This window comes from Neodiprion virginianus, chromosome 2, assembly GCF_021901495.1.
Source record: "Neodiprion virginianus isolate iyNeoVirg1 chromosome 2, iyNeoVirg1.1, whole genome shotgun sequence".
NCBI classification, from domain to species: Eukaryota; Metazoa; Arthropoda; class Insecta; order Hymenoptera; family Diprionidae; genus Neodiprion; species Neodiprion virginianus.
In genome coordinates, this window is record NC_060878.1 from 35,030,750 (window position 1) to 35,054,335 (window position 23,586).

At 37.2% G+C, this 23,586-nt stretch overlaps 4 protein-coding genes and 2 long non-coding RNA genes across 11 annotated transcripts; 3 read left to right on the forward strand and 3 right to left on the reverse strand.

The window, feature by feature from the left end:
• Positions 1–53: 53 nt before the first annotated feature.
• On the reverse strand, positions 54–3,342 carry LOC124298833 (uncharacterized). Of its 2 annotated transcripts, none has more exons than XM_046751359.1 (4): positions 3,050–3,342; positions 2,751–2,972; positions 1,017–1,174; positions 54–876 (listed from the first exon to the last, which is right to left on the reverse strand). In XM_046751359.1, the coding sequence occupies exons 1-4, from the start codon at positions 3,198–3,200 to the stop codon at positions 853–855; spliced, it is 555 nt and encodes a 184-aa protein (XP_046607315.1). In that variant the 5' UTR covers positions 3,201–3,342; the 3' UTR covers positions 54–852. The 2 variants fall into 2 exon arrangements, with proteins under 2 accessions (XP_046607315.1, XP_046607314.1); XM_046751358.1 differs by having other exon boundaries at positions 965–1,174.
• A 147-nt stretch (positions 3,343–3,489) lies between these two features.
• On the reverse strand, positions 3,490–6,533 carry LOC124298831 (uncharacterized). Of its 5 annotated transcripts, XM_046751356.1 has the most exons (6): positions 6,396–6,533; positions 5,575–5,829; positions 4,920–5,431; positions 4,454–4,639; positions 4,112–4,355; positions 3,491–3,866 (listed from the first exon to the last, which is right to left on the reverse strand). In XM_046751356.1, the coding sequence occupies exons 2-5, from the start codon at positions 5,826–5,828 to the stop codon at positions 4,114–4,116; spliced, it is 1,194 nt and encodes a 397-aa protein (XP_046607312.1). In that variant the 5' UTR covers position 5,829; positions 6,396–6,533; the 3' UTR covers positions 3,491–3,866; positions 4,112–4,113. The 5 variants fall into 5 exon arrangements, with proteins under 5 accessions (XP_046607310.1, XP_046607311.1, XP_046607312.1 ...); XM_046751354.1 differs by having other exon boundaries at positions 3,490–4,355; positions 5,575–5,846; positions 6,396–6,526; XM_046751355.1 differs by lacking the exon at positions 6,396–6,533 and adding an exon at positions 6,226–6,335 and having other exon boundaries at positions 3,490–4,355; positions 5,575–5,845.
• Positions 6,534–6,638: 105 nt separating this feature from the next.
• Positions 6,639–14,439, forward strand: LOC124298834 (uncharacterized). The gene is made up of 3 exons (XR_006906893.1): positions 6,639–6,725; positions 14,044–14,175; positions 14,298–14,439. It is a non-coding gene; the product is annotated as an uncharacterized LOC124298834 (long non-coding RNA).
• Positions 6,720–13,360, forward strand: LOC124298828 (dihydroxyacetone phosphate acyltransferase). The gene is made up of 7 exons (XM_046751348.1): positions 6,720–6,861; positions 7,021–7,523; positions 8,184–8,594; positions 8,689–9,205; positions 9,546–9,838; positions 10,162–10,409; positions 10,742–13,360. The coding sequence occupies exons 2-7, from the start codon at positions 7,199–7,201 to the stop codon at positions 11,078–11,080; spliced, it is 2,133 nt and encodes a 710-aa protein (XP_046607304.1). The 5' UTR covers positions 6,720–6,861; positions 7,021–7,198; the 3' UTR covers positions 11,081–13,360.
• Positions 11,349–20,978, reverse strand: LOC124298827 (1-phosphatidylinositol 4,5-bisphosphate phosphodiesterase gamma-1-like). Its single transcript, XM_046751346.1, has 19 exons — positions 19,929–20,978; positions 19,693–19,842; positions 19,468–19,606; positions 19,213–19,375; positions 18,809–19,119; positions 18,493–18,699; positions 17,888–18,314; positions 17,478–17,789; positions 17,055–17,239; positions 16,730–16,913; positions 16,141–16,203; positions 15,776–15,973; positions 15,421–15,645; positions 15,112–15,318; positions 14,637–15,024; positions 14,347–14,486; positions 14,059–14,166; positions 13,863–13,955; positions 11,349–13,747 (listed from the first exon to the last, which is right to left on the reverse strand). The coding sequence occupies exons 1-19, from the start codon at positions 20,164–20,166 to the stop codon at positions 13,646–13,648; spliced, it is 3,840 nt and encodes a 1,279-aa protein (XP_046607302.1). The 5' UTR covers positions 20,167–20,978; the 3' UTR covers positions 11,349–13,645.
• LOC124298835 (uncharacterized) lies at positions 17,906–22,169 on the forward strand. Its single transcript, XR_006906894.1, has 4 exons — positions 17,906–18,031; positions 19,777–19,858; positions 21,049–21,195; positions 21,460–22,169. It is a non-coding gene; the product is annotated as an uncharacterized LOC124298835 (long non-coding RNA).
• Positions 22,170–23,586: the final 1,417 nt, after the last annotated feature.

Genomic DNA, 23,586 nt, shown 5'->3' on the forward strand with positions numbered 1-23,586 from the left:
CTATATATACTACATAGGTGCCATATATATAAAATAAAGCAGAGACTTGTATGTAATTTAGTATCTAGGTAATTTTTATTTATCCATGCTGTGATTTACAGTTGTCATCAATTATAATCAGAGGGTAACGATCATTTGTTAAAAAACTCGCATCAAATGAATTACATGAAATGAGACAAAGAATAATATAATACTAATTACAGACGTGAAAGTGACCGTCAACGTACGTCACTAATACGAGTCATGTGGTTCTCAATCTATGAAGGAAAACGCAAGGAAAAAACAGTTGACTGAGAATTCAAAGTTTAGCATGTGGGTGTAAGACCTGCTAAAAATTTGATGGAGATTGTTGAGGTAAACCACACCTTGAAATACTGCGCGTTTTAAAACAACAACTACATTTAGTTGAAACATTTCATCTACACGATTCATACACGCTAAGGGTTGAGGTAATGAAAATGTATTTTGATTGGACCGTTTTAAGGTTAATATAAATTTAAACGTTATTCTGTATATGTGATGAGACAATTATTAGATATTTCAATTTTTAATAATAAAGGCTTTACTCTTTTAATTCTTTATCACTTTCACTTTTTTTCATACACAAATCTCGAGGTACGACACGCAAATTTCATTTTCAATGAAATTTTCAAAATGACCTGCCACCGATTGCAATATTGGGCAAACAACTGTCTCATTTTAGCTTCCGTCTTCGTTCAACCAAGTTTATTCAATTCTTGTGTAGCTCTTTGAAGATTTCTCGCAAAAGGCATAAAAATGCCGTAATATCGGAAATTTCTTGCTGCTTTTCGAAGTTTACAACACATTTTAATTGCTCTTGATGTTCTAGGCTTAAAGATGGATGAATAAGTTCCACTGGAATAAAAAGCAAATCTTACTAAATTCCTGACGAGTTTATTCTATTGACGATCTGTAGGTAAAAAGACTGAATCAAAATACTGACCTCGCCATAGATCAGCTGTTCTAATCAAGTCCACATAATATTGGGGGCTTACATCTTTGAGGAGTTCGAAGAAAATTATTCGTATCCGATCACAGACATCCGAGGATTCACTTATTTCAATACGAAACTGGAGACCTAATTTATAAGCCGAACAAGCTCTCTTTATTGTATCCCATTTCATTTGTCTCTTTATTTTTTTTTCCTCTGCATCTGAAATTTTGAATTTCAATTGAAATATTATTACCACCCAACCATGTGTGAGTCTTATCCTGTCACTGTACGATAAAATGAGAAAAATGATGCTGGATCGTGATGAAAAAGAATGCGACATGTGTTACACAGAATACCAGTAATGATAGCAGGGATGTAACATAATCGTTCAATGGACTCTGTTTTGTTTTGACTTATAATAGCATAACAGATGATTCTACCATTTGTTTTTGAGGAGTGCTAACTTGGTGATGCAAAACCACAGTTCACCTTACAACCGATTTTATTAATTTGGAGAGACAGATTTAGTTGTAATAAGAGTTTCTTCATATTCTGTTCCACACTGTTACAATTTCTGATTCATATCATTCATATCAATAATTATGTGAAGGTTCATGTAGTGCCATAAAAATGAAACTGACAACTGTTTGCCTTCATTACACAGATAATGCTTGATTCTCATGGTACTCATATCAAATCCTAGTATAAACAAGACAGATCTAGCAACTCAGTTAACAGCTCGGATGTTAATTTTACGCTTCGGTTGAGCGAAAATTTAAGGAATACCAACAAATTAGATTCAAAAATTGACAATTGAGAAGTTTTTGCTACTTTTTGAGGTGAAGTTCATGGATACATAGAAAAGATTATGGTGAAAAGCTAACTATGTAACAAATTATAGCTGAGAAAGATCTGTGGATGAAAGTGCTGCCCTTGATCTTATTACCAAACTGCATGTACGAAATTGGAATTTAACAAATTAGGAGTTCATAACGATGTCAATCAAACCATTAATATTTTCAGTAGAGTTTTTATTCTGAGGGAATGCTATAGTTAGTCTTTACCGACTGAGAAAATGTCATTTATTTAGACTCCTCAGAGCCTATACATTACAGATATGAAAATGGTGCAGGTGTTGCAATTATTCATATATTGCCAAACAAAAATATCAAAAACCGCTCATGTCTCATGCGAGAATAATTCTAGAAAATATAATCCCGCAGAAGATGGTAATTACATCACAGAAATAAATTTTCTGGGATTACTTTAGAGTGAAACAATAATATTTTTGGATTATTGTGTTCGACATTATATTGTTACAAAGGGTGAAATCACCCGTTTTGCCCCCTTTTTAATGATCTAGTAGTCATCATAGATAAAAGACGTTTATAAACCTCTTATGTCTTTCAAAAGAATAAGGTTGCTGCGTCAACCAACATTATTGTAAAAAACAGTCTTGTTTCAGACTTAAAACCAGAAACACGTACCCTGCAATTAAAGCTTTTTCTCAACATTTTATTTACGCCTTTGATTTTGGCTTGATAATCAAACTCACAAATCCATATTTATTTCTGTAACGTCCAAGAACATTACAATATATAGAACTGCTATGTGGCTTTTCCGAGTAGACGATGCATAGGTTTGGTAAAACCCAAAGTAAATGACGTTAGATGCGGTCACTAAAAAAGACCGACTACAATGTCCTTTTGAAGATTGAAAAACAGAAATGAAGTAATGAGAATAGTTCAATTAAACTGCTGGTCTCCCAGTACAGCTGAAAATGTAAGTATCTTACCTTTTTCCAGATCGACAAATTGGAGAGAATAGTTTTCTTCTTGAGATCTCCCCTCCACTATTTCTTGTTTGACTTTCTCTTGCTTTTGGAGAATGTTGCTTATCTGTTTTTCCACAACTTTCTGTCGCAGGGCAATATTTGCGAATTCATTTTGAATTTCTTGAATTTGATTCGAGACGTCGGCGACGATGGCTGCATTTTTGGTGACTTTTTCTTGATATTCTGTGCATTGAAGATGAAAGATCTTTAACACGAGACACGGCCTTAGATATTGGAATCGAAATGAATTTAGAACTTACCATTTTTTTCAGCGCGTTGTTTTGCGATGGAACTCGAGACTGAGTTCAAGAATGCTTCGCAAGCGGCGGTTACGCGTTGTTGGTGTGAAAAAACATCGTTCGTTCTGCTCAGTAGAATACTTTCAATGTCATAATTTAACAACTCTTCCATTAAATCACGATTATTTACTCACAAATACGGCTAAAAACTCGCGTAGCGTCCTCACGCGAATTATAAACCGTTGCCATTCAAAATTTGTATGGCTACCAACACGACGGATAAAACCGATAAAACGGTACAAATAGAATCTAAGCTTTGGAGTGTGGCCACTAGAGAAGAAGCGCGCGATTTTCAAACAGGTCTGTAGATTCCTACGGTTGAATGATAACAAAATGTCGTATGGTTTTCATTTGGAAGAATTATATTTATTTGTATAATAAACACGCAGAAACCGTATGCCTAATAGAAATATGGAGTAGTGGAAAAACGTGAAATTTCTATGAAAATTTAGAAAGCCAGGATTTAAAATCCATAATTCGAAAACTCAAATGAAGACATTCTATGCTTTCCGTAAAGTGTCACAACGTGGTGGTCAATAATAGTCACTGCCAAGTCAGCACAGATATAAGCAGAAATCATTGTAATGTAAGAAACAACCAGAGTATTCTTTCTCGGTAAGATATGACTAGACGCTAGTCAGTTTAGATGAGATTTAAATCGATATTGGCATGGGCAAAATTATATTTGTTTATATTATTTTCCCTAAAACAAGAGCAGATAAGAATAACAATCGAGGTTGCCTTCTACTGTTGTCTTACCAAACGATTACACCGAATCCTGGAATGAAGCAATTTTCGGTTACGAATAAAAGTGAAACTTTAAACATATCCAGGTGCCAAAGGTCATTTAAAACTTTTCGTGATCACGAGTAACTCTAAACTTCCTTGTTTAACACATTTAATTTGTCAGGTCCCTGATGACAAGTATAATTTTTAAACGTTAAATCATTAGGTGAGAAGTAATCTTTGCGTATAAACGTAAATAGTATAACGAAATAACTTGAACATTGCTAGAATTAGCACCTTTAAAATGGCACGTCTGGATCGGATTGGGAAGAATGAACGTCATCCCACGAAGTAACTTCAACCATTTCTAAACTACCGTCCTCTGCTAAAGTTAGCATCTGTTTGCCGGACCCCTCCTTTACACTCACAACCATGCCCGTGTTACTGTTAGATTCGACAGCCACCTGAGGGTTCCCATGTTCATCTTCAACATGCTGTAATACTCGTACGTACACCTCGTGTCCAGTCATATTTACATCTCCTGTGAAGAAAATTTTATCATAACAACTCACTCGTAATAACCCAGGTAGATGTGAATTAGAATTCAAATCACATAAAGAAAATTGTCAACAGATATACCTGATGTAACCATATTTTGCAGATCAAGATGATCAGGACTTGACAGTCGGATAAGCTGCACAGTTTCCTTTTTTGATTCATCTTCCAATTGATGATCCGATTGCGGGATGACAATTGATATATGTTCATCTTTTTCACAATTTGGGAGCGCAATTGTACTTGTTGCAAAACTCTCCACCACAGGCTCTGTGGAAAACAAATGTGAAAAGTTGTCAATTTGGAACCACTCTACAATTAACAATATAATTATACCGAGGCTCGATCTGGGAAAAAAAAAGTTGATTGCTTTGTGCGACATGAAATAATTTTATGAACAGATAGCTAAATGTCATCCTAGTATCAATTGCAATAACCGTACGTACTAGACAAACCCAAATCTATATTGAAGTATGATAAACTGGATTAAGATCATAATTTTTTGATCACTTTCCTTAAGAATAGATACTGTATAAACTTTGGTGCGTACCCTTCACATTATTTTGGATCTCTGGCACATCAACACTTTCATTTTTGAATTCTTGCTCTTTGCAGAGATGAAAACTTTGCTGATTTTTTATTTGTACACCACATTTGTCGCACGTAATACGCTGTTTAATATGTTGTCGAATGTGATGGACCATAAATGCGTTGTACCGAGTTGTGTATCGACATTTGTCACATTGCATCCAAACATTGTTAGATTTTTTTTGCTTTCCTCCGTCGGAGGATACATCCACAGCACTAACAGCTGCTCTTTTCCGTCCGTGATAACCACTCCCATTTTGGGTATGGCTCTTAGTGATCTGCGGTGGCTGGCAAGGTTTAACCGTTTCACTGCTGCCCAGAAGTTCTCCTTCCTCCAATGAATATTTGCGTTCTAGGAAGCGCAAAATCACATCTTTTACACCCCGCATTTCATTCTCAAGTCTATCGAGAGTATTCATCAGATTGGCACATCCTCTGCATATCAGGTCATCTTCTGAGATGACAACCATATATCTGTGAAAGATGATTTGAAAACAAATTATTAATTACCTAATGGATACAAATAATGTATTAGGACTAAATAAATGTGATTACAAAGCTTTACGAATTTTTCATCTTGCGTGAAATTCAAACATAAAAACCGAAGAGCAATATACCTCTCGCCAACAAGCTCGCCTAATTTCTCTATAACGCGAGCTCTGCTGCTTTGAGTTCGACAAGTGGCCAAAGCGTAATAACGGCCTTGAACTTTTACGTCGCATACAAAGCATCGAGATGGTTCAGACAAATTTTCAGCTGCTGTGTCATTTGCTGGCAGTGCAATGTTTCCAATGTTACCGTTTTCCGTGCACTCTTTGCTCGATTGATTCGCATCTAAGCCCATTGCTACTGTGTTGGTGCATGTAGCCATCCTGTAAGCAACAATCCCCTGTAAGTCGAATTGCAACATATCTTCAATTATATCCATCATAAACCCTGATTGCCATGCTTTCGTTTTCATAATAGTGAGTAATTTTCGAAACGGACCAGTCCTGACCCGTTTCTAAATTTTTTATTGTGTCGGGATAATCTATTTCAAAACTCTAAAACTTATCATTTTTTCATATTCATCATTGCGTTGATAACACGAATTGAATCAACTAAAACGGAACGCAACGTAGTCCGAGAAGAGATCAACATTCCAAAGTTTATTCAAGACAATAACAACATTTGAGGTTATCTGAAGTAGAAACTGCTACAGCTGCAGAAATTTTATCTATTTCAACTTTGAATCGTATATCGCTACATAATAATGGCCAGACAAACACCTAATTTGCAATTTTGGTGCGTCAGAGAGATCGCCAATTAGTTCCCTCTTTTAAATAACCGTTTGCAGATTCCTCGATGCCGTTTACTGCAAGCCACGGTACAAACTCGGAAAGAAACGCGCCGTTTTGTTTGTTGACAATCGCCAGACTTCAGAGCCTTCCGATAGTACCTGAGGATAGTTATTAGTCGGCAGTCGGCGGTCGGGCGGCACCGGCGATTGTAGCTTTCTCAAGCTTCAAAATAACTACGTTTACAACGTTGACTGATGATTGAAAAGTTGTTATCCTTCCATAATCGTAGCGAGGCCTTGGCACCGCGAAGAAAGCTGTCGCAAGTGAGACGACGCATCGAACAACCTTGCAATCTTGTACGTCACACGATTGAATAGCCGCATAACACGGCGTGGAAGTGTCAGGGTAGGATCGAACCTCGGAGCGAAGAGATAAGAGGCAAAATTCAGAACTACGACCAATCGGAGCGGTCGAGTCAGTTGGAAAAGGTATTCCCCTTGTAGTGTTGAGCATCGCACACTTGTCGGTGTGAGGTTATATAATTCACCCATGTGCGCGAAGTGTGTGTATGTATGTAGGTGATCGATCATTTTCGCGCGTTTGATCTGCTTGTGAAGTAGCGCGGTAAGTTGGCATAGCGTTGTTTATCTAATTTCTGTCTGCCGAATAAGAGATAAAAATATGAAATGACCATAGGCGAGAAGTAGTGAATTCGGGTGGTGTTTAATAAGTGGTCACTGTCCAGATGCGATGCCAATTATTGGGTGTATTTAAATGTGCCAGGTTCCCGATGTTTCGACACTGTATGTTGTTGCCTGAGGAACTGAATTTCCAACGCTAATGAGATTAAACCTATCTTGAATTCTTTGCATGAATTATTTCCCACCTCAATATCCGATGACTACACCTTTGAATTGTCGGTGAGTCGGATTGTTGGAAGTGATAGTCATTCGGTGAAAGAATGATGCAGAAAACAGTGGAAACAGTGGGCTCGCAGGGAGCAGATACAATGTTTGCAGACTTGCTCGAAAAACGACGAGTATCAAGCGATGTTATGTGGATGTTCCGCTCGCTTCATCCTGTTTTTCCCCATAAGTTGCCCAGTGCTCTGCGATACTCCAGAGAGCAAACTATCAAAGCAATCCTGGACAGTCCCAGGATAGTTTTATTGATTCAAGCTCTAGCCAGTGACAGGAAAGTTCCTGTTTCCGTTGTGAAAAATGAGGCTCGTGAAATGTTGGAAGAAATGGCAGGCGCGCCACAATTGTCAGCGATCAGGTGTCTAGGTAATTCCACATATCGTATACTATCTACCCACATTAAATAGATTTTATCAAATTTTCAATAAATGTCTTTTTCACTCTTCATCAGTTTGTTAAACTACTTTAATGTCTCTACATGTAATTTGAGAGTCTGTAGCAAACAGAAAACTCGTTTCAGAAGTTCGCTGTTTCTACTCCAAAATTGAATCACTTATATCAGTTAATTTTCGTTTCGACTATGTGATTGTGCTGATTTTCTTTTCGGTCTTCCATAATTTTGATACAACAAGTTACGTCATGTTTGTATGACAGCGCTGATAAACTATTTATTCTATATTGCAAAGTAGTTGATAATTTCAATTTTACACATCAATTGTTTGTATCACGAGAATCTCTGACATTATGTGTATGTAATTCATCATTGAGATGGAGAAAAATCAGCCACAAAACATCTCTAACTTGTTAAAGCTTGAAAAATGTTTCAATACTAATTGTCTGAGAGCTGAAAAAAGAGATGAAAAATGAAAGGATTTCATGAATATGAGGTCTGTTTAAATGTACAAATCCTCGAGATAGTAATTAGATGCATATTGGCAAATGTTTAGTCAAATAGTAAGAATTACCTTTAGGAATAGAGGATGATGAATAATTCATGGGAATGCTAATATTTGTTCTTCTGTCTAGGTATCTTAGTGACGAAAGGCTTAAAGAGGATACTCAAGAGTGTTCGAGTAAATCAGACTTTTCTGTTGGATCTTAAAGAAAAAATGCGTAACGACTCGGTGCAGTACGTTTACGTACCAACTCACAGAAGTTATTTAGACTTTATATTATGGTCGTACGTACTTTTCTCTAACGATATGGCTATACCAAACATAGCTAGTGGGATGGACTTTTATCGAATGCAAGTCGTTGGTGAATTGTTGCGTAAAACAGGAGCGTTTTACATGCGCCGCAGTTTTGCCACCGACCAATTATACAAGGAAGTATTTAAAGCATATATATCATCCATCGTGATACATAGCGAAAGGGCGATAGAATTTTTTATTGAGGGTACGCGTAGCAGGAGTCAGAAAAGTCTGGCACCAAAATATGGTGAGCAGTAAAAAAGATGTATTTCTGTCTATTCGACTTTTTTTTTTACTATTCGTTAGCTTTATATATTTGCGATACTTACTACCTTTGGCAGGTTTGCTCGGGATGATTTTAGATGCTTTGTGGAAGGCGGAAGTGCCCGATATTAAATTTGTTCCAGTGAGTATTACGTACGATCGTCCATTGGAAGAGCTATTATTTGCGTACGAATTATTGGGAGTTCCCAAACCACCAGAATCCACGACAGGACTTTTTAAATCGTTGTCAGTTTTGCAAGAACCTTGTGCCTATGGAAATGCATACATTAATGTAGCACCGCCTATTTCAGCACGTCAATTTCTTGACGTTGATTCCCTTAGGAAAAGTGCTTTATCCCCGTATTCTAAACCGTCAACTGAAGTCGTCACTGGATTGGCATATTCAATTATTGACAGTCAGAAACGTCACACCCCGCTTTCACCGTTCAATCTTATAGCTTTGCTGTTTAATGAAAGGGTACACTCTCATCCTAGAAAGCCTTATATTCTTGAAACTTTATTAGCTGATTATCGTTGGCTCAAAGACATCTTTACTCATGCAATAAAGGCTCTAGTTCATCCTGGAGGGAACAAGTAAGTGAACACTATGTAACGGCTTTCGACAACTTTTACAAACCTTCAATATTGTTGAAGAATACAGTTTCTCATTTTTAAATATTTATTTCCAAGTTGTTAGAACTCACGACCGTTTTGAATTCCTTCATGAAGTGAACACTGTTTAGTATTGACCAGCCAAGAATGTTTCTCACGTGTATTTATTTGTGCGCAAACATAATTGTCTTCAACTTTGCATGATTGGCCGTTAGGATTTTTTTAATGCTTGGGGTAAAACCTACGAAAATATGAATGTGACAAACCTGATTCCTTTTTCGCATAGGAAACAGGCTAAGTAAAAAACATTGATCTTGTACAGACCTGGAAGCGATGTGAATGACGACGATGTGAAAATTGAAGTATTAGATTCTCTGTTTACACATCGCGAGCTGCTTAAATTTGATTCATGTGGTGAATTAATGCTGATGGAAAGACACAGAGAATCCCAAGCCTGCGATCCAAGAAAAGTAAAAGGCCATGTGTTGACTGAGAAAACTATGCGTTTAGCTGTGCCAGCAATTAATATGGCAACTTACGTGAATCCCTCGATGGCATTCCTGGCTAAGCCAGCTTTAGTAGCAGTATCTATTGTCAAATTTGGTACTAGTAAAGGTAAATACACATTTATAAATAATCTAGGTCAATTATTCAGAAATGATGACGAATGGTCAATGTAAATTTCTTCAATAGTTACATCAGATGTTGATATTTTGAACTGACAATCGATAGTGAATTATCTCTAACTTGTAGTTGCATTTTATGAACATAGAATTGAAATAATAACATGAGTCAGTAATGCAGATAACAGTAATGACAGGCTGTAGTCTTGTAGAACTAGGTCAATAGCTGAGAAACTGGTTGTGATACAAATTTTGCTATTCATAACAAAAAGTATTCAAAATCTAACCGATAGATAATGAAATTGGTTTTTACAGAGTCATCGTTTGCAAGGTATACAATTCTCAGAGAATTGCTTTGTACCGAGTTTGCACTTGCTTCTGAAAAACCTATAGCTATGGCAGAGTGGGAGGAAGGATTATCATTCCTAATAGCTGAGGATTGCGTACGGCTTGAGAACAATTCTTTGGTGACGGGCAATAACAATAAACTTTTCTCTCTCCTACGAAATCTCTTGTTGCCTTTCCTCGCTGCTTCTTATGTCACGTGCACTGTACTCCATCAGGTAATATCTGTGTAATTGTAATATTACATTGACTCTATCTGTGGCACTGATTAGATGAAGTAAATCCGTTGCTTACAACTCTTGTGACATATGAAAAGCTTGATTTATTCCATATTCGATTCATATTCGAAATCAAGTAGTTTGTTTCAAGTAGATTCATTATTTGATTCTGGTTTGTCCTTCTTCATCTAAATAGTTTGCTATCATTCACCACTATGAATATCTGTGAAATCTTGTTTTAGAGTATTTGAGAAAATCAAGTTTAACAACTTATATACTCAATAGATCGTTCCCTTTTTCTTAAAATAATTCTTTTTATCGCTCTGTTTCAGTGGAACGATGAAATCGGTGAAGCTAAAGAATGCTACATATTGAAAAACACACAAAAACAAACAGAGCTGTTATTATTCGAGGGTCAAGGAATATTTAGATTCCCTTATTCTTTATCTCTCGACCTTTATACTTCTACACTTGTTAGCCTTGTTTCGATGGGCATTATAAAGTCATCTGGAAGACCGCCACACACAGCTTACTCCCCTGACAAAATACGTATAAGTGCATTAATTTCAGAATTAGATAATTTGAAGTTACTCAGTCCTCCAGGATCGTACCTTGATATCAGAATGTTGCCAGCCGCACGTGCTTCCTCTGTCCCTCAATCAAAGTTATGATTTGGCTTTGTTCGCAGCATCGCAGTTTTATCAATTTTAAGAATGAGAATTCTTGATTATTGTTTGAATGCGAAGAATAGTTCTTGAAATAAGGTCAACAATTTTTTTCATTTCTGTATTATATCTATTATTATTATATATTTTATTTATTAAGGCCCTCTCACCGTCAGTCTAAATCATACTATCTGTTATCCTAGCAAACATCAATTTGAAAACGTCATTTGTTTGTGAAGTTGAAGCAATTGAACAAAGGTTATTTTTGCTCTCCTTTGGATTAATAGGTGGAAAATATAAAGAAACATTGTTCGCAAGGTAAGACGGATAAATAAGCAGACGTTACAAGTTCATTCTATCAATATTATTCTTTTGTGGAAGTTTCTACATTTATGTAATTCAAATAATCAGTCGCAGCCAAGGTGACAGCTATTACTTGCGAATGAAAAATCGAACTTGTTACATAATATTGTTTGACCTGGAAAGTCAAAATGAAAATCCCCAATCGATTGAACTGTCATTAACGTGTAATTTCTTAATATATTCATATAATGTGTATCAGGTATGGCGCGTAATTTTCGAAGAGCTCAAATGTGAAAGTATGTACGTGAAAAACAGTGCAAGTAAAAGACGAGAACTTTGAACAGAAGACGAAACATTACCAAACTTCGTTCGACGTTTTTTTTTTCAAACGACACTATACCAATTGAAATGTATTAAAGTTTACATCTCGATGTAGCAATCAAACATTAATGAATTTCCTTGAATTACGTTTCATCATGGATTCACATGATTCAAATTATATTTGAGTTAGCAATCGTATATTAATATTAATCTGTCATTAACGTCCGTAACGAGTAACAAAAACTTTCCAATCGATATTAGAAATAACGTTTACAATATGTGCTTAATTCGAATTTGGGCTCTTTGTTCTATTCACATCCTGGATTACATAATAGCGAGTTAGTATTTACCAGTTTAATGGTGCCATATAATAACGAATGAAGTTGAGCCTGATGATTCAGTGAAAAACGCGTAGTATTACCTACCATATCTATTATATGTATATCGGGCATTCCACATCAAACCAACGGATCATGGACCTTACCCCCTCAGATTTTGATGTCCAATAGATTTTTTTGGCTTTTTTCGGTCAAAAATTGATACCTCTAATTTTTCGAAATTTTTCCGCTAATTTGGAAAAGTGTCGCGAATCAAAATATCCTTTATGCGACGATGGACATTTTTAAAATCGATGAAATTTTTTTGTAAAATCAGGTATTTCAAAACACATCTTTTCGTCATGACTCAAAAATGGGATGAAAATGCTGAATATTTTTTTTTGGCATCGAAATTTTTGGGATTTCCTGATCTCCCGATGAAAAATTATACACTTTTTACTGAAAATATTGATGTCATTTATATGTATATACTATTTGCTATTTTTTTTTAGTAGCATTTAGTCCAATATTACAAATTTTAGGTAAGTTAGGCTACCCACGTTTCGAGTTTTTCAAAAATGTCTGGTTTCCCACAGATCTCAGGGCTTACGAAGATTTCGGGTTCCCCAACAATTTCGGGATTGCCAAAAAACTCGATCCGATACAAACCCGTCCCGAACCCAAACCTTGCTTCACAAGCTTTCGGGAACTCGCACCTCCGCAATATGTATACATACGTATACGTATATGGTGTTTCTTCGCAGTCTTGCTAAATCGTATAAGGTGATTCGCAAATTTTCATGAATTTAAGAGACTGATTTTTTCACAGAATATTATTAAATGGCACATACTAATTCGTATTAGATGTTTAAAGTATTGCTCTTTCCTTCGTGGCATCGAAGATGGTATACGAATGGATTCAAATTACTGATGGCATTTGTATTGTTTATATCTATAGCAGTGATTTTTTTCATTATATATAATGTATTTGTGTGTGCCAATGTATTACAAACCTTAGTATTACGCTATGAAACACATCTACACGTACGAGGTTCACGAAAACTTAACTAAAGTTCCATATCTAACCGGATATGCCTTCGTCGTGTAGTAGAGGAATAATCAAAAATATAACAGTAATCGGTAGTGAAGAAATCAAATTCATGTGTTTGTCACGTTCATTCATAAGTTCAAGCGCGTATAAATTCTTATATTAATCTGGAACATAAGGTGAAAAGTAAAAGAATAACTGTTTGTATAACATGACTGAAATATAAATAATAACAAAAATAATAATAAAAAAATAACGGTTATAATAATTATAACGATTATTTTGTTCAGTTGAAGATCCAATTTTTATCAACGATCACTCTCGAACGAAACGTCAAATATTGGTATTTCACACTTGGCACAACATTCCTCTGACATCGATTACTCAGTAAGCATTAACGTGCCAAGGTGAACCACTTTAATAACAAGGTGTCGACACCGCTGTGTGAAATATTTTACATATGTAATTAGTGACGCTTATGCGGTACAAACGCTTCTTTAGATAGTCAGGCCTAAGACGTTCCTTTCCACAAGCAAGTTGCCATCAGACCATTGCGCTTGGACTCTTATCGCTGAAAATCTTCTACGGTATAAGAATCTGACTGTGACCAGTCATATCCAATTCGCTCTGGGAAGAGCTGCTTCCAACGGAGTAGTAGAAAATTGAAGATTCGGGATCTGATTCCTGCAATAACGTATTTATGCCGACTACGTGGTATGCTACTTGTGAATCATTCGTTGTCAGAGAATGATTGATTGGTAACGTGATGAATGTTTTTAAGATGTACGCTTCTACTTACTGATACATTGCCGTTCTCAGTTATGTTATTCATTTCCAGAGCACTCTCATGTAATCCGCTTGTAGATGAGTCGGTCCTTGTTATTTCAGGTTTCTGGAATCGTAATTTAAGATAATTAGACAATTATTCAATACAACACCAAAGCTGTTTATAAACTTACTGCACATATTCTTTTATACAGCATGGTTCGACTTACCTTTACAACTTCAATGGTGAGATGAACTAATAGTGAAGCAAATTTCATCTCTTCGCTGAATTTATTTTGCAATGGCACACTTCTGAAACCTGACCTCAAACAACGAACCTGAATAAAGTACGACAAGTTTTTATTTCCTATTAACAATCTTCAATAATGAAATCTCTGCTAATGTGCAAATTACTGTAAAATATTTAGTAGAGCCGATGAGTCTCTTATTATCGATTAATACATTTCAGAACAACTTCCTTCTTCAAAGTCAATTGAAGATATAAAACAATTTTGTACCGGGTAGGTAGCCTGGCCGTTGAAAATACCCTCTCCAAACACACTTTCGTCGTGAACAACGAATCGCAACATGGCAAAATCTGGATTGGCTACCTCAAATTCGCAGCATTCATCCCATATTGGATTGAAGCCATTGTTCTCTGAAATATAGGTATTTCATTAGTTATTATTCTCATAACTGAGCAAAACCAAGAGATGTATCGGGTAATGATCATATTGTGAAAATAACTCGGACGTGGATTATTATACATGTTATAAAGGTGTAAAATATTTTCTTCGATTTAACTCACCTACAGTCTGTGTCGTGTATTTGTTGTGAGCCCCGGTATCAAAATCGGCACCGATAATTTCAATATCGACAGAAGGGTAACCGAGTCCTTTCGGCAATTGCCTCAAGTGCCTCGCGCCGATGATTATCAGTTTAAGTTTCAGAGTGTCTACGTCGATCAGCGTATCCTTATCGTACGGATCAAAATGATCCTTCTTCATGAACTCGGGTTTCAAAAGATATCCGCACTTGCCGTTCTCTCGAAACTTTCCCTGGTTCAGCTGCATGTACTTATCCCCGGTTTGATAATTCAGGGCTACCATTTGACTTCCTGAATTCCAGAGGGGAACGGGATTGTAATTTGAGGAAGCAAATCGTAATCCTGCTGGGTAGACTCTGCTTAGTTGAAACTGAAAATTTGCAAAATGATATGAATGGAGGTCGTCTCCTTAGCTTAGCTCAAATTATGCGTGAAAATATGCCTACGCGTATTTTACCTGGTGATACTTGAGGAAAAATTTATTTTCCAGAGTACATATAAGCTTCTGAGCTCTTGTTTCCTGGAAGCTACTCATCTGGTGGCATACAAATCCATTTTGGACTATTGACTCCTTATCAAATGAAACAGTACAACAATATATCGTGAGATCAGACATTTCCTTTGCTATCTTCTTTTTTTGCTCCATTGCGTTACGTTTCTTTTGCTGCGAAAGAAGGGACCAATTTTTTTAGTATATATTCGGTGTAACTTTGCAGGCTGAAATTCGTCGATAATTATTCTTCAGCGAGTAAATATGCGATAATACCTTAGCGCTGGCGTGTTTCACTGCTTCTTTAAGGCACCTCATCCAATCCTTTGCGGAATCATCTGACAACGCAGCTAAATCAAAAACTACGTCGGGTACTTTCGAGTTTCTTACTCTGATAATGCCACTGACTCCTGGCCGGTCTCGTAGTATGAAAGTCGCCTCTGCGCCCATAATATCAAGGGATCCTTTTTGAAGATTTGCCACTATTATCATTTCCGGCGACTGTGATGTAAACATGTTATCAATTAAATTATAATCACAAGGTTATGAATAACAACGGGTGTTGAAAAATGTTGAAGAAGTTTGAAAAAAAGGGTATAAATATGTAAATTCTCTCGACTCCGTAGCATACTTCATCGTGATTGACGTCGGGTTCAAAATTCTCAACATAGTTGGAAGGGAATAGTAGTTGCTTTTTTCCTCCATGATCTCCTCGCCACCAGCCTCCGTTTCCGTCGCCGCGGTTGACGTTTGTAATTATCGCGTGTTTCGAAAATGTTAATTCGTCGTCTCGGTTCGCTATGTAATCATAAATCGCTTTCACCGTTACCTGAAATTCATATTTACTTGATTTCATGCTCAAATATTCATACGACGCGATCGCGATGTGATAAAAATTATCGAAAATAAACGTATTACGGATTAAAAATTCACGATCTAATCGAAAACCGCCAATGACGTAAAGTCATATGGTCAATTCCTTGATTAATGATTTACCGTTGCGGCGAAATAACTGTGATCCATATATCCAGCCGAGCAAAGGGCTGCAAACTCTGCGTTCTACAACAATGATAAAGAACAACAAAATACAAGTCAAAGTTTTTGCATTCAATGAATGATGAATAATGATGATTCTACGAACGTAGTTAACTTTAATGCCTTACTAGACGTACAATATGCAAGGTTATTTAATTTACTTTGAAAAGTATAATACGGAAAATAATTATAATTATGTTAAAAGTGAAAGCAGTGCTTTCTGCGCAGTATATTTATTTTGAAATGTATGCGATACGCAAACCGCTGTTAGCTTGAGAATTCCTCTCAACATTTATCGGCAAGAAAGTGCTAAAAATAAACTTAAGACCACAACGTCACTCTGTGCTGAACTGCGTATAACGTGTAAGAAATAATGGCAGTGCTTGGCAACCGAAGCGATAATATGCTTTCGTTCTTCGTCACTTTCAAAGTTGAAAGGTTATTTGATTGAAAAATTCAGAAGCTTTGGCAAAATTGTATTTATACCGTGACGTGGAATGATTCGTTAATCATCACCATTTCAACGTGAAATGAATTTTATAATTCTTACCACGCCATTCTGATTCATCATTGTTTGACACTGGGTAACAGAATGAGAGAGTTTAGTCTTGTTGTAAAGGGGATGACGTTCGTAGTAACTGATCAATTCGACCAAGCTTTCGAACTGGAAAACACCGATAGTGTAAAGGCGACCCTCCACCCCTATCCTACAGTGCTTGATCTTTCTGTCTGCTCTGTTCAACACAAAACGATTGGTAAATTCGTTACTATTTTAAAAAGACTGCAGTTTGTGCAGAGAAATTTGATTTGAAAGGTGAAGAATCGACGTTATAATCTATCGTCAATTCCGGATGATAGATCATTTTAACAGTTACCTGAATGAAACAACATATGTATGGGGTTCCATCTCACTTTGTCTCACTAAAAAGACTCCGTCAAGGAAAACTTCTTTTAGAAGCTTAACAGCTTCTTCACGAGTGCATTCAGGATGCCACCAATTCTTCTCTTCATGTTTACTCGGTTGAGGGACCGGTTGAGTTAGCAAAATAGTTGATCTTTGCTGTATAACACAAAGCGTAAATCAAATCAGTGATCATTTTTACGACTCAGACCGCGAAACATTTATAGCGAGCTGGTGAGCCTCGTGTTTCGTACCATTAGACATTAGAAAGATGACATTACAATTATTCTTATTAAATTGACTATGTGAATCTCTCACGAAAGAGAATTGTCTTTGAATTGAAATCATCCGAGATTCAGCCCTGCCATTGTAAATTATATATCAGATAAACAATTACTTGGGTTCTGAGCGGGTGGGTCCTGTAGTATACTATGAGGCTGTAAAGGTCGTCAAAACACATGGTATCCACAAAGTAGAACTTTGTTCGGCCCCCCTCTTGTCTCGATTTGATGCGGCAGTGATTTGGCTTCGCTCCGTGCCAAAACGAGAGACAGTAATCACCCACAAAGACTCCACTTTGCCTGACCAAAAACGTCCCATCGCCAAGGTGCGAAAAGCGGTTGAGCAGCTCTTCCGCCTCTTGTCTTCCTTTGCTCAACGTTCCGTGGAACCATTCCTCCCCGTAGTGTAACTCCTCATTCGGCACGTCCTTTTCGAAAGAAAAATGTGCATGACAAATGTGTGTTTGGAATCCCGTAAAAGTGTATATGAATATTTAATTATTGTGTAGTAAAATGGCACGCTCACTCCAGATGCTCGGGGTGTCGAACCTGTTTCTTCCTCTTCCACATTTGTTTCCGAATTCTTCAAAATAATATCAGTGTAGTACAACTTCCGTTCAGTCAGTACGAAAAATTGCGGAACCCAAGTTTTTTCAACTGAATTTTCGAGGTATAAAATACCGCTTTTTATGGTATTCCTTAGGTCCATTTCCTGCTCCACTTCGTCGGGAATTGGTTGCTTTACCACTGGTTTCTGTTCTACGTGATCCGGGAGTGTTCCGTGTTTCACTATTATTCTTCCACGTAGCATTTCCGGAGACGGAAGCTCTGGCTCGACTCTGGTGATACGTTTCGTTAGGAGCATTTTACCGAACACTTTTCGCATGATCGAAGCCATTTTGCGTTGGTAATACAAGTCGCAATGTTCCTCAATCGAAAGGATGACTGGGTAACTGTAAAGTATATATTATTCAATATAATAATCGATCGTTTCGGAAATATAGAGCTCTGCGAACGTACAAGTTCAAAATTTGGCCAAAACTGAAACAATTGGTGAAAACTGACGTCCATACATTTTTCACAATATACTGTGGATTATTTATGACGCTTATATACCCTATAAATACTTACTCAGAAGTAACAAAGGCGTGATCCTTGATGGTGTTTATCACGTCGATAAACTTGATTTTTGGCGTTGCCGTATGTCCGTGATAAATGACAGGCATTCCATCTGATCCGTTCCAACAATCCAGCTCGATGCATCTGCAGCCTGATCTCAGAGCTCGAGCGTACGATTCGCAGCTGCTTTCGCCGAGCAATTGATCGCGAGTCAAGTATCTTTATGTCATAAAGATCAGTACGAATGAGCATTGATATCATTGGTACCAGCGTAAAAATTAATTGATTGTAAAGGTTTCCTGATCGAACAAGTTTCTCGTCAACTCACGTGTTATGAGACGAGGCGATCCAGTAATTGCACAAAGGTTGAGTCATATCCTGTGTAACTTGGTCATTTTTCGTATCCCAAATTTCATTTTCTTTGGAAAATAAAAACTCGAAAAACTCCGTCATCATTAAGTAAGGTGTTTCATCATCTTTTCGTAATTCGTGAATGTATTCCGTAATAAATCGAGCAACCTCTGCCTCATCTGTAACTGGATCTTTCTGTTCTTCGTTCAAGAATTTATGAAACTCTTGGACAGTCATGGTTTCTCCGTTTTCCGAATAACTAAGTAATCTGTCGTAGCCCGTGAATTTCTAAATTGAAAGAACAAATTGTCAGCACTATAAGAATCGTTGGTTATTACGATTGTTGTGAGTTTTATAAAATAGTTCTATGCATATACTCACTTCGTGTTCGGACAATAATTTGTGATACAGTTTAACAGCGGCACCAAATTCTATTTCGTCTTGATTTTCTGGATTAAAATTTTCCAAAAATTCCTTAAGTTTCGGGGTGGAAAGATTACAATTGTGTCGTGATAAAAATACCTTCAGATTTTTTAACTCCATTCTGTTTAAACGTATTCAAGTCAATCAATATGAAATTATTAACGGAATGAAAATAGCAGCAGATATTGCCTGGCTTTAGAATATTTTACTCACGTTCCCTGCGCGCTTTGCATTTCATAAAACTCTTTTTGCAACCAACTGTGAAACAGCGCGGCGGACGAAGATTTCTTGGTATCACTCATCAAACACTGTAGACCGAACTCCCAAATTAAACGGTCTCTTTCAGTAGGCACTTAACAGATTTTTTTCAAATAAAACATGCTGCTTAGTGTGTTTTGAAATTAATAATCAAAGGTTCACAAAAGCATTTCTACAAACCGTATACAGATATTGTTTTAAGGAGGAACTTAGATCCGTAATAGATAACAAAAGCCCGCACTGCTTTCATTTTTTTTGTTTCAGAGTGCCATCTTTCAAAATCCTTGGAGCACCTGCCACTTCTGATCTCTTTGATGTCCCTGAACTCGACTGCAAATTTCGACAGGTATTTGAATAACGAGTTTGATGTAAGAGGTACGTAAGTTTTATTTTTAACAAGAGAGTGCATTTCCTACCGGAACCATCGTACGAGCGAAGATTGACATTTCTTTTCCAAATGATTTGCCTGGTTTCCCTCCGTATCATGAGCTGTTTATCCTCCGGTCGTTTTTCCAAGTCAAATATGCAGGCCAATGTCCCCCGTTCCATTATCTTGATCACTTCATCTGTGTCTGGTAGAGTCTCACTCATTGTGTCGGGAGGATTAGGCTCGACGTAGTCTGAATTATTAGGCATACTTGGTGGTTCCACCATGGTTGTAAACGATTTGAGGGCCGTGGGAATATTACTCGTTTTCCGCAATGCTGTTTTATTTTACGGATCTTTTGGATTCGAACTCCTCTTAAATGGACAACTCTCGGTCGGGGAAATGAAAATCGAGAACGCCTGCTGGTATACACTACTTAAAAAACCTCTGTGTTTACGATATAGAATGGAAAATTTCTGTATTTTATTCCAGAACCAAACACGTTTCAAAACTTCATTTTTGACCCTCCTCACAGAGTGTATCGTTTTCCGAATAACGTGTCACGGACTTTTCGCGCTTTCTGTTAAGCACATTAAATCACCACCCTTTTCGCCGATACAACTAGGAACTTGATTCACATGCGATATTATCTTGTCCCACGTAATATTAATTGTTGAATATTTGATATCCAAAGACAGTCCCTAATGCGAACAGTATTTCACTGGTCCATATAATCAATGAGCCCTTGTGTTGTTGCTCACTGTGCCGTGGTCGTTTCTGAATGTGCAAACGTCGAATGAGAGCACCAGTAAATATCCTCGTAGTTTCATTTCAGTTGAAGCTTTGAGCTCGATACGATTCTGCTTTGAACCACAAAACCGCAAGATAAACTCGCAGTAAACGAATGCGAGTTAATGTTAGGCGACGCAATGCGCTTTACATAAACATAGAATTTCTATGCTAAAAAATGTTAGAGACAGCACTTTGCGCTGCATTCAATATCATCGAATTAACCAACGAAATTGAACGAAAACATTGGAATCGACGTTCTGATGAGATTAAGAACAGCAGTACTGTTTGGAGATTTCAATTCCAAACTCTCTTCACCCCACAGATGATTAGTGTCAGTAATTCGATATTAACGTGGAATCAATATAAAATTTTTGCAGCCTTTAACTCGGATCTCAACACTTGGTACTTCTGAAGCGTAGAAAGGCTTATACAAGACGTGGGTATAATGTGTGTTCGACCGTTCGCGGCTATCTGAAAGTGGAAGTAAAATCTACCAGCTAATTCGATAAAATGCGATAAAAAAGGTACGCAATGGTCCTGATTAAACTTACTGATTATTTCAAGCAATTGGTACTTCCATGAAACAATGTAATTTCACGTGAATTAAATGCACACGAAATTTATGTCGAGATTTCATACGAATAGGTAAATGATTTCACCAGTGTGTACAATAGAACATTACTTTATACTATAAAGAAATTATGATTTATCATTGACGAATAATTACATCCGCGCATTATCGTGTAGATTGTTAATGTTTGTGATTTGTTCTGTTTCGACTACTACAGTTGCACTTCGCTGCGGTCAGCATGCTCTGTATTAATCGGGTGATGGTAAATAAACGATGTGCGCTTACTATCCAGTATCGAAGCCATTCTTTTTCAGCGGGTGAGTTGTTTGTCGATAAACATATTGAATAATCTAGGGAATTTACTTCTTTACTTCCTGAAGCGTTGACTGAAGAATGTAAAGAAAGTTGCCCCAATGGGCTTTGATGTGACAACCAAAAATCGTCGTGCGCTTACGCTCCCTGAGATTTTCCAATGATAGAGTTGAGAACTTATTGCAGAACATCAGAGAGTTACCGATTTCGTCTTGATGCTGGCTGCATTCGCCTTCCGAGTAACACAGTCTTCGCAATGGTAAGTCCATAGACTTTTATAAGTCTATGGGTAAGCCCAAGCCAGTACTTAACCTGTGTGTACTTACCGGCTTGTCGGTGATGCAAGAAATTGATACTGAGAACAAATTTCGTCCAATATTCGTAGCAAAACAGTGATTTAATTAAAGCATAGGTACCCGAGAGAAGAATGTATGAATAGATCATAAATAATAATAGATCAGATGTAATAATGATGCGGAGACCAAAAAGTATATGATAAATAAAAGGATATAGGTATGTATGTGCGGTCCATGTACGATATTGATAAATATGACCCATTTACGATTGGTATGTGATGCATACTATAAATTTTATAATTTTCCAGAAGACAAACTAGATTGTTTACAATAATTGGCTATGATATAAAAATAGAAGAATTATTCATTTCGAAATGGGATTCTATTTGACGCGCGCTCGATGTATTCCATAACATTAGTATTCATAATTATTCCAACAACTCTTCATTTGCTCTCTCGATCTTGAATTTTCATAGGCATAGAATCGAAACGCTGTTTTAGCTCGTCGCAAGTGAAGTATCTGCGTTGGGTGGAGGAGCAGTATCGTTTTTCGAAAAGTGTTCGTATGGGAAAAAAATTCAGAGTAACTGTAATACATCACGGATGCGCTAATTTTGAACGAGATGAAATGGATGCTTCGTATATGAGACAGTATTTAACGCTGCGTAGTGATTTAAAGACCTAGGTAGAGGTGATAGGGAGAGAAAGAACGACGCTTCTTAACACTTCGAGTGTATTTTAACATACATTTGAAAGATACGAGCGAAATTTTTCATCATCCAACTGTCGCAGAACGGCAGCGTTATTAGCCGACCCGTTCACTGAAGAATATATCTTCAGTCAACGGCTGACCATCGAAGGGCCTGGCCGCTTGAGTCTGGAATCGGCAGGAGAGATAAAGTGTGTATTTCTTGTATGGAATGTGAAAGCTAAAATCATTATACATCATATCATATCATCATACATCATACATCATACATCATACATCGTACATCATACATCATCATACATAGTATCAAAGTTCGAAACCATAGTTTGGATTTCGGACGTTCAGAAAGTGACGTCACCAATTCAAAATCAGCTAGCCGAATTCCTCAGTCGGGAAACAACCGCGCAGTAGAGCGGACGGATGAGAGTCGCGCTCCGCAAATTTCGAGTACCGGGTTCTCAACCTCTCGGATCCCGCGCTTCGGGTCCGCTACGTATTTCGAGTACCGGGTTCTCAACCTCCCGGATCCCGCGTTTCGGGTCCGCTACGCGGTGAAACTCGACTTCCAGGATAAGCGCTCCGTGGTTCCTGATTCACGTTTACAATAAATTATTTCAATTCGTTTTTCGCGCAAGCCCAAATTCAGTAGCTGTCAGTCCGCTAATAAAATTTCTCGACTTCCAGGATAAACGCTCCGTGGTTCCTGATTCACGTTTACAATAAATTATTTCAATTCGTTTTTCGCGCAAGCCCAAATTCAGTAGCTGTCAGTCCGCTAATAAAATTTCTCGACTTCCAGGATAAACGCTCCGTGGTTCCTGATTCACGTTTACAATAAATTATTTCAATTCGTTTTTCGCGCAAGCTCAAATTCAGTAGCTGTCAGTCCGCTAATAAAATTTCTCGACTTCCAGGATAAACGCTCCGTGGTTCCTGATTCACGTTTACAATAAATTATTTCAATTCGTTTTTCGCGCAAGCCCAAATTCAGTAGCTGTCAGTCCGCTAATAAAATTTCTCGACTTCC

What these genes read in the sequence shown, in the direction of transcription:
- LOC124298833 (XM_046751358.1), bottom strand. Translation starts at nt 3,200, where the DNA reads ATGGAAGAGTTGTTAAATTATGACATTGAAAGTATTCTACTGAGCAGA. An exon ending in ACAACGCGCTGAAAAAAATG is followed by an intron (nt 2,973 to 3,049) that starts GTAAGTTCTAAA and finishes TTCAATGCACAG; the next exon opens with AATATCAAGAAAAAGTCACC. An exon ending in ATTTGTCGATCTGGAAAAAG is followed by an intron (nt 1,175 to 2,750) that starts GTAAGATACTTA and finishes TCAAAATTTCAG; the next exon opens with ATGCAGAGGAAAAAAAAATA.
- LOC124298831 (XM_046751354.1), bottom strand. Translation starts at nt 5,828, where the DNA reads ATGGCTACATGCACCAACACAGTAGCAATGGGCTTAGATGCGAATCAA. An exon ending in GATCCAAAATAATGTGAAGG is followed by an intron (nt 4,640 to 4,919) that starts GTACGCACCAAA and finishes TGTTTTCCACAG; the next exon opens with AGCCTGTGGTGGAGAGTTTT. An exon ending in GCAAAATATGGTTACATCAG is followed by an intron (nt 4,356 to 4,453) that starts GTATATCTGTTG and finishes TTTTCTTCACAG; the next exon opens with GAGATGTAAATATGACTGGA.
- LOC124298828 (XM_046751348.1), top strand. Translation starts at nt 7,199, where the DNA reads ATGATGCAGAAAACAGTGGAAACAGTGGGCTCGCAGGGAGCAGATACA. An exon ending in CAAATTTGGTACTAGTAAAG is followed by an intron (nt 9,839 to 10,161) that starts GTAAATACACAT and finishes TGGTTTTTACAG; the next exon opens with AGTCATCGTTTGCAAGGTAT. An exon ending in CGTGCACTGTACTCCATCAG is followed by an intron (nt 10,410 to 10,741) that starts GTAATATCTGTG and finishes GCTCTGTTTCAG; the next exon opens with TGGAACGATGAAATCGGTGA.
- LOC124298827 (XM_046751346.1), bottom strand. Translation starts at nt 20,166, where the DNA reads ATGGTGGAACCACCAAGTATGCCTAATAATTCAGACTACGTCGAGCCT. An exon ending in ATCGCCTCGTCTCATAACAC is followed by an intron (nt 18,700 to 18,808) that starts GTGAGTTGACGA and finishes TATGACATAAAG; the next exon opens with ATACTTGACTCGCGATCAAT. An exon ending in ACATATGTTGTTTCATTCAG is followed by an intron (nt 16,914 to 17,054) that starts GTAACTGTTAAA and finishes TGTGTTGAACAG; the next exon opens with AGCAGACAGAAAGATCAAGC.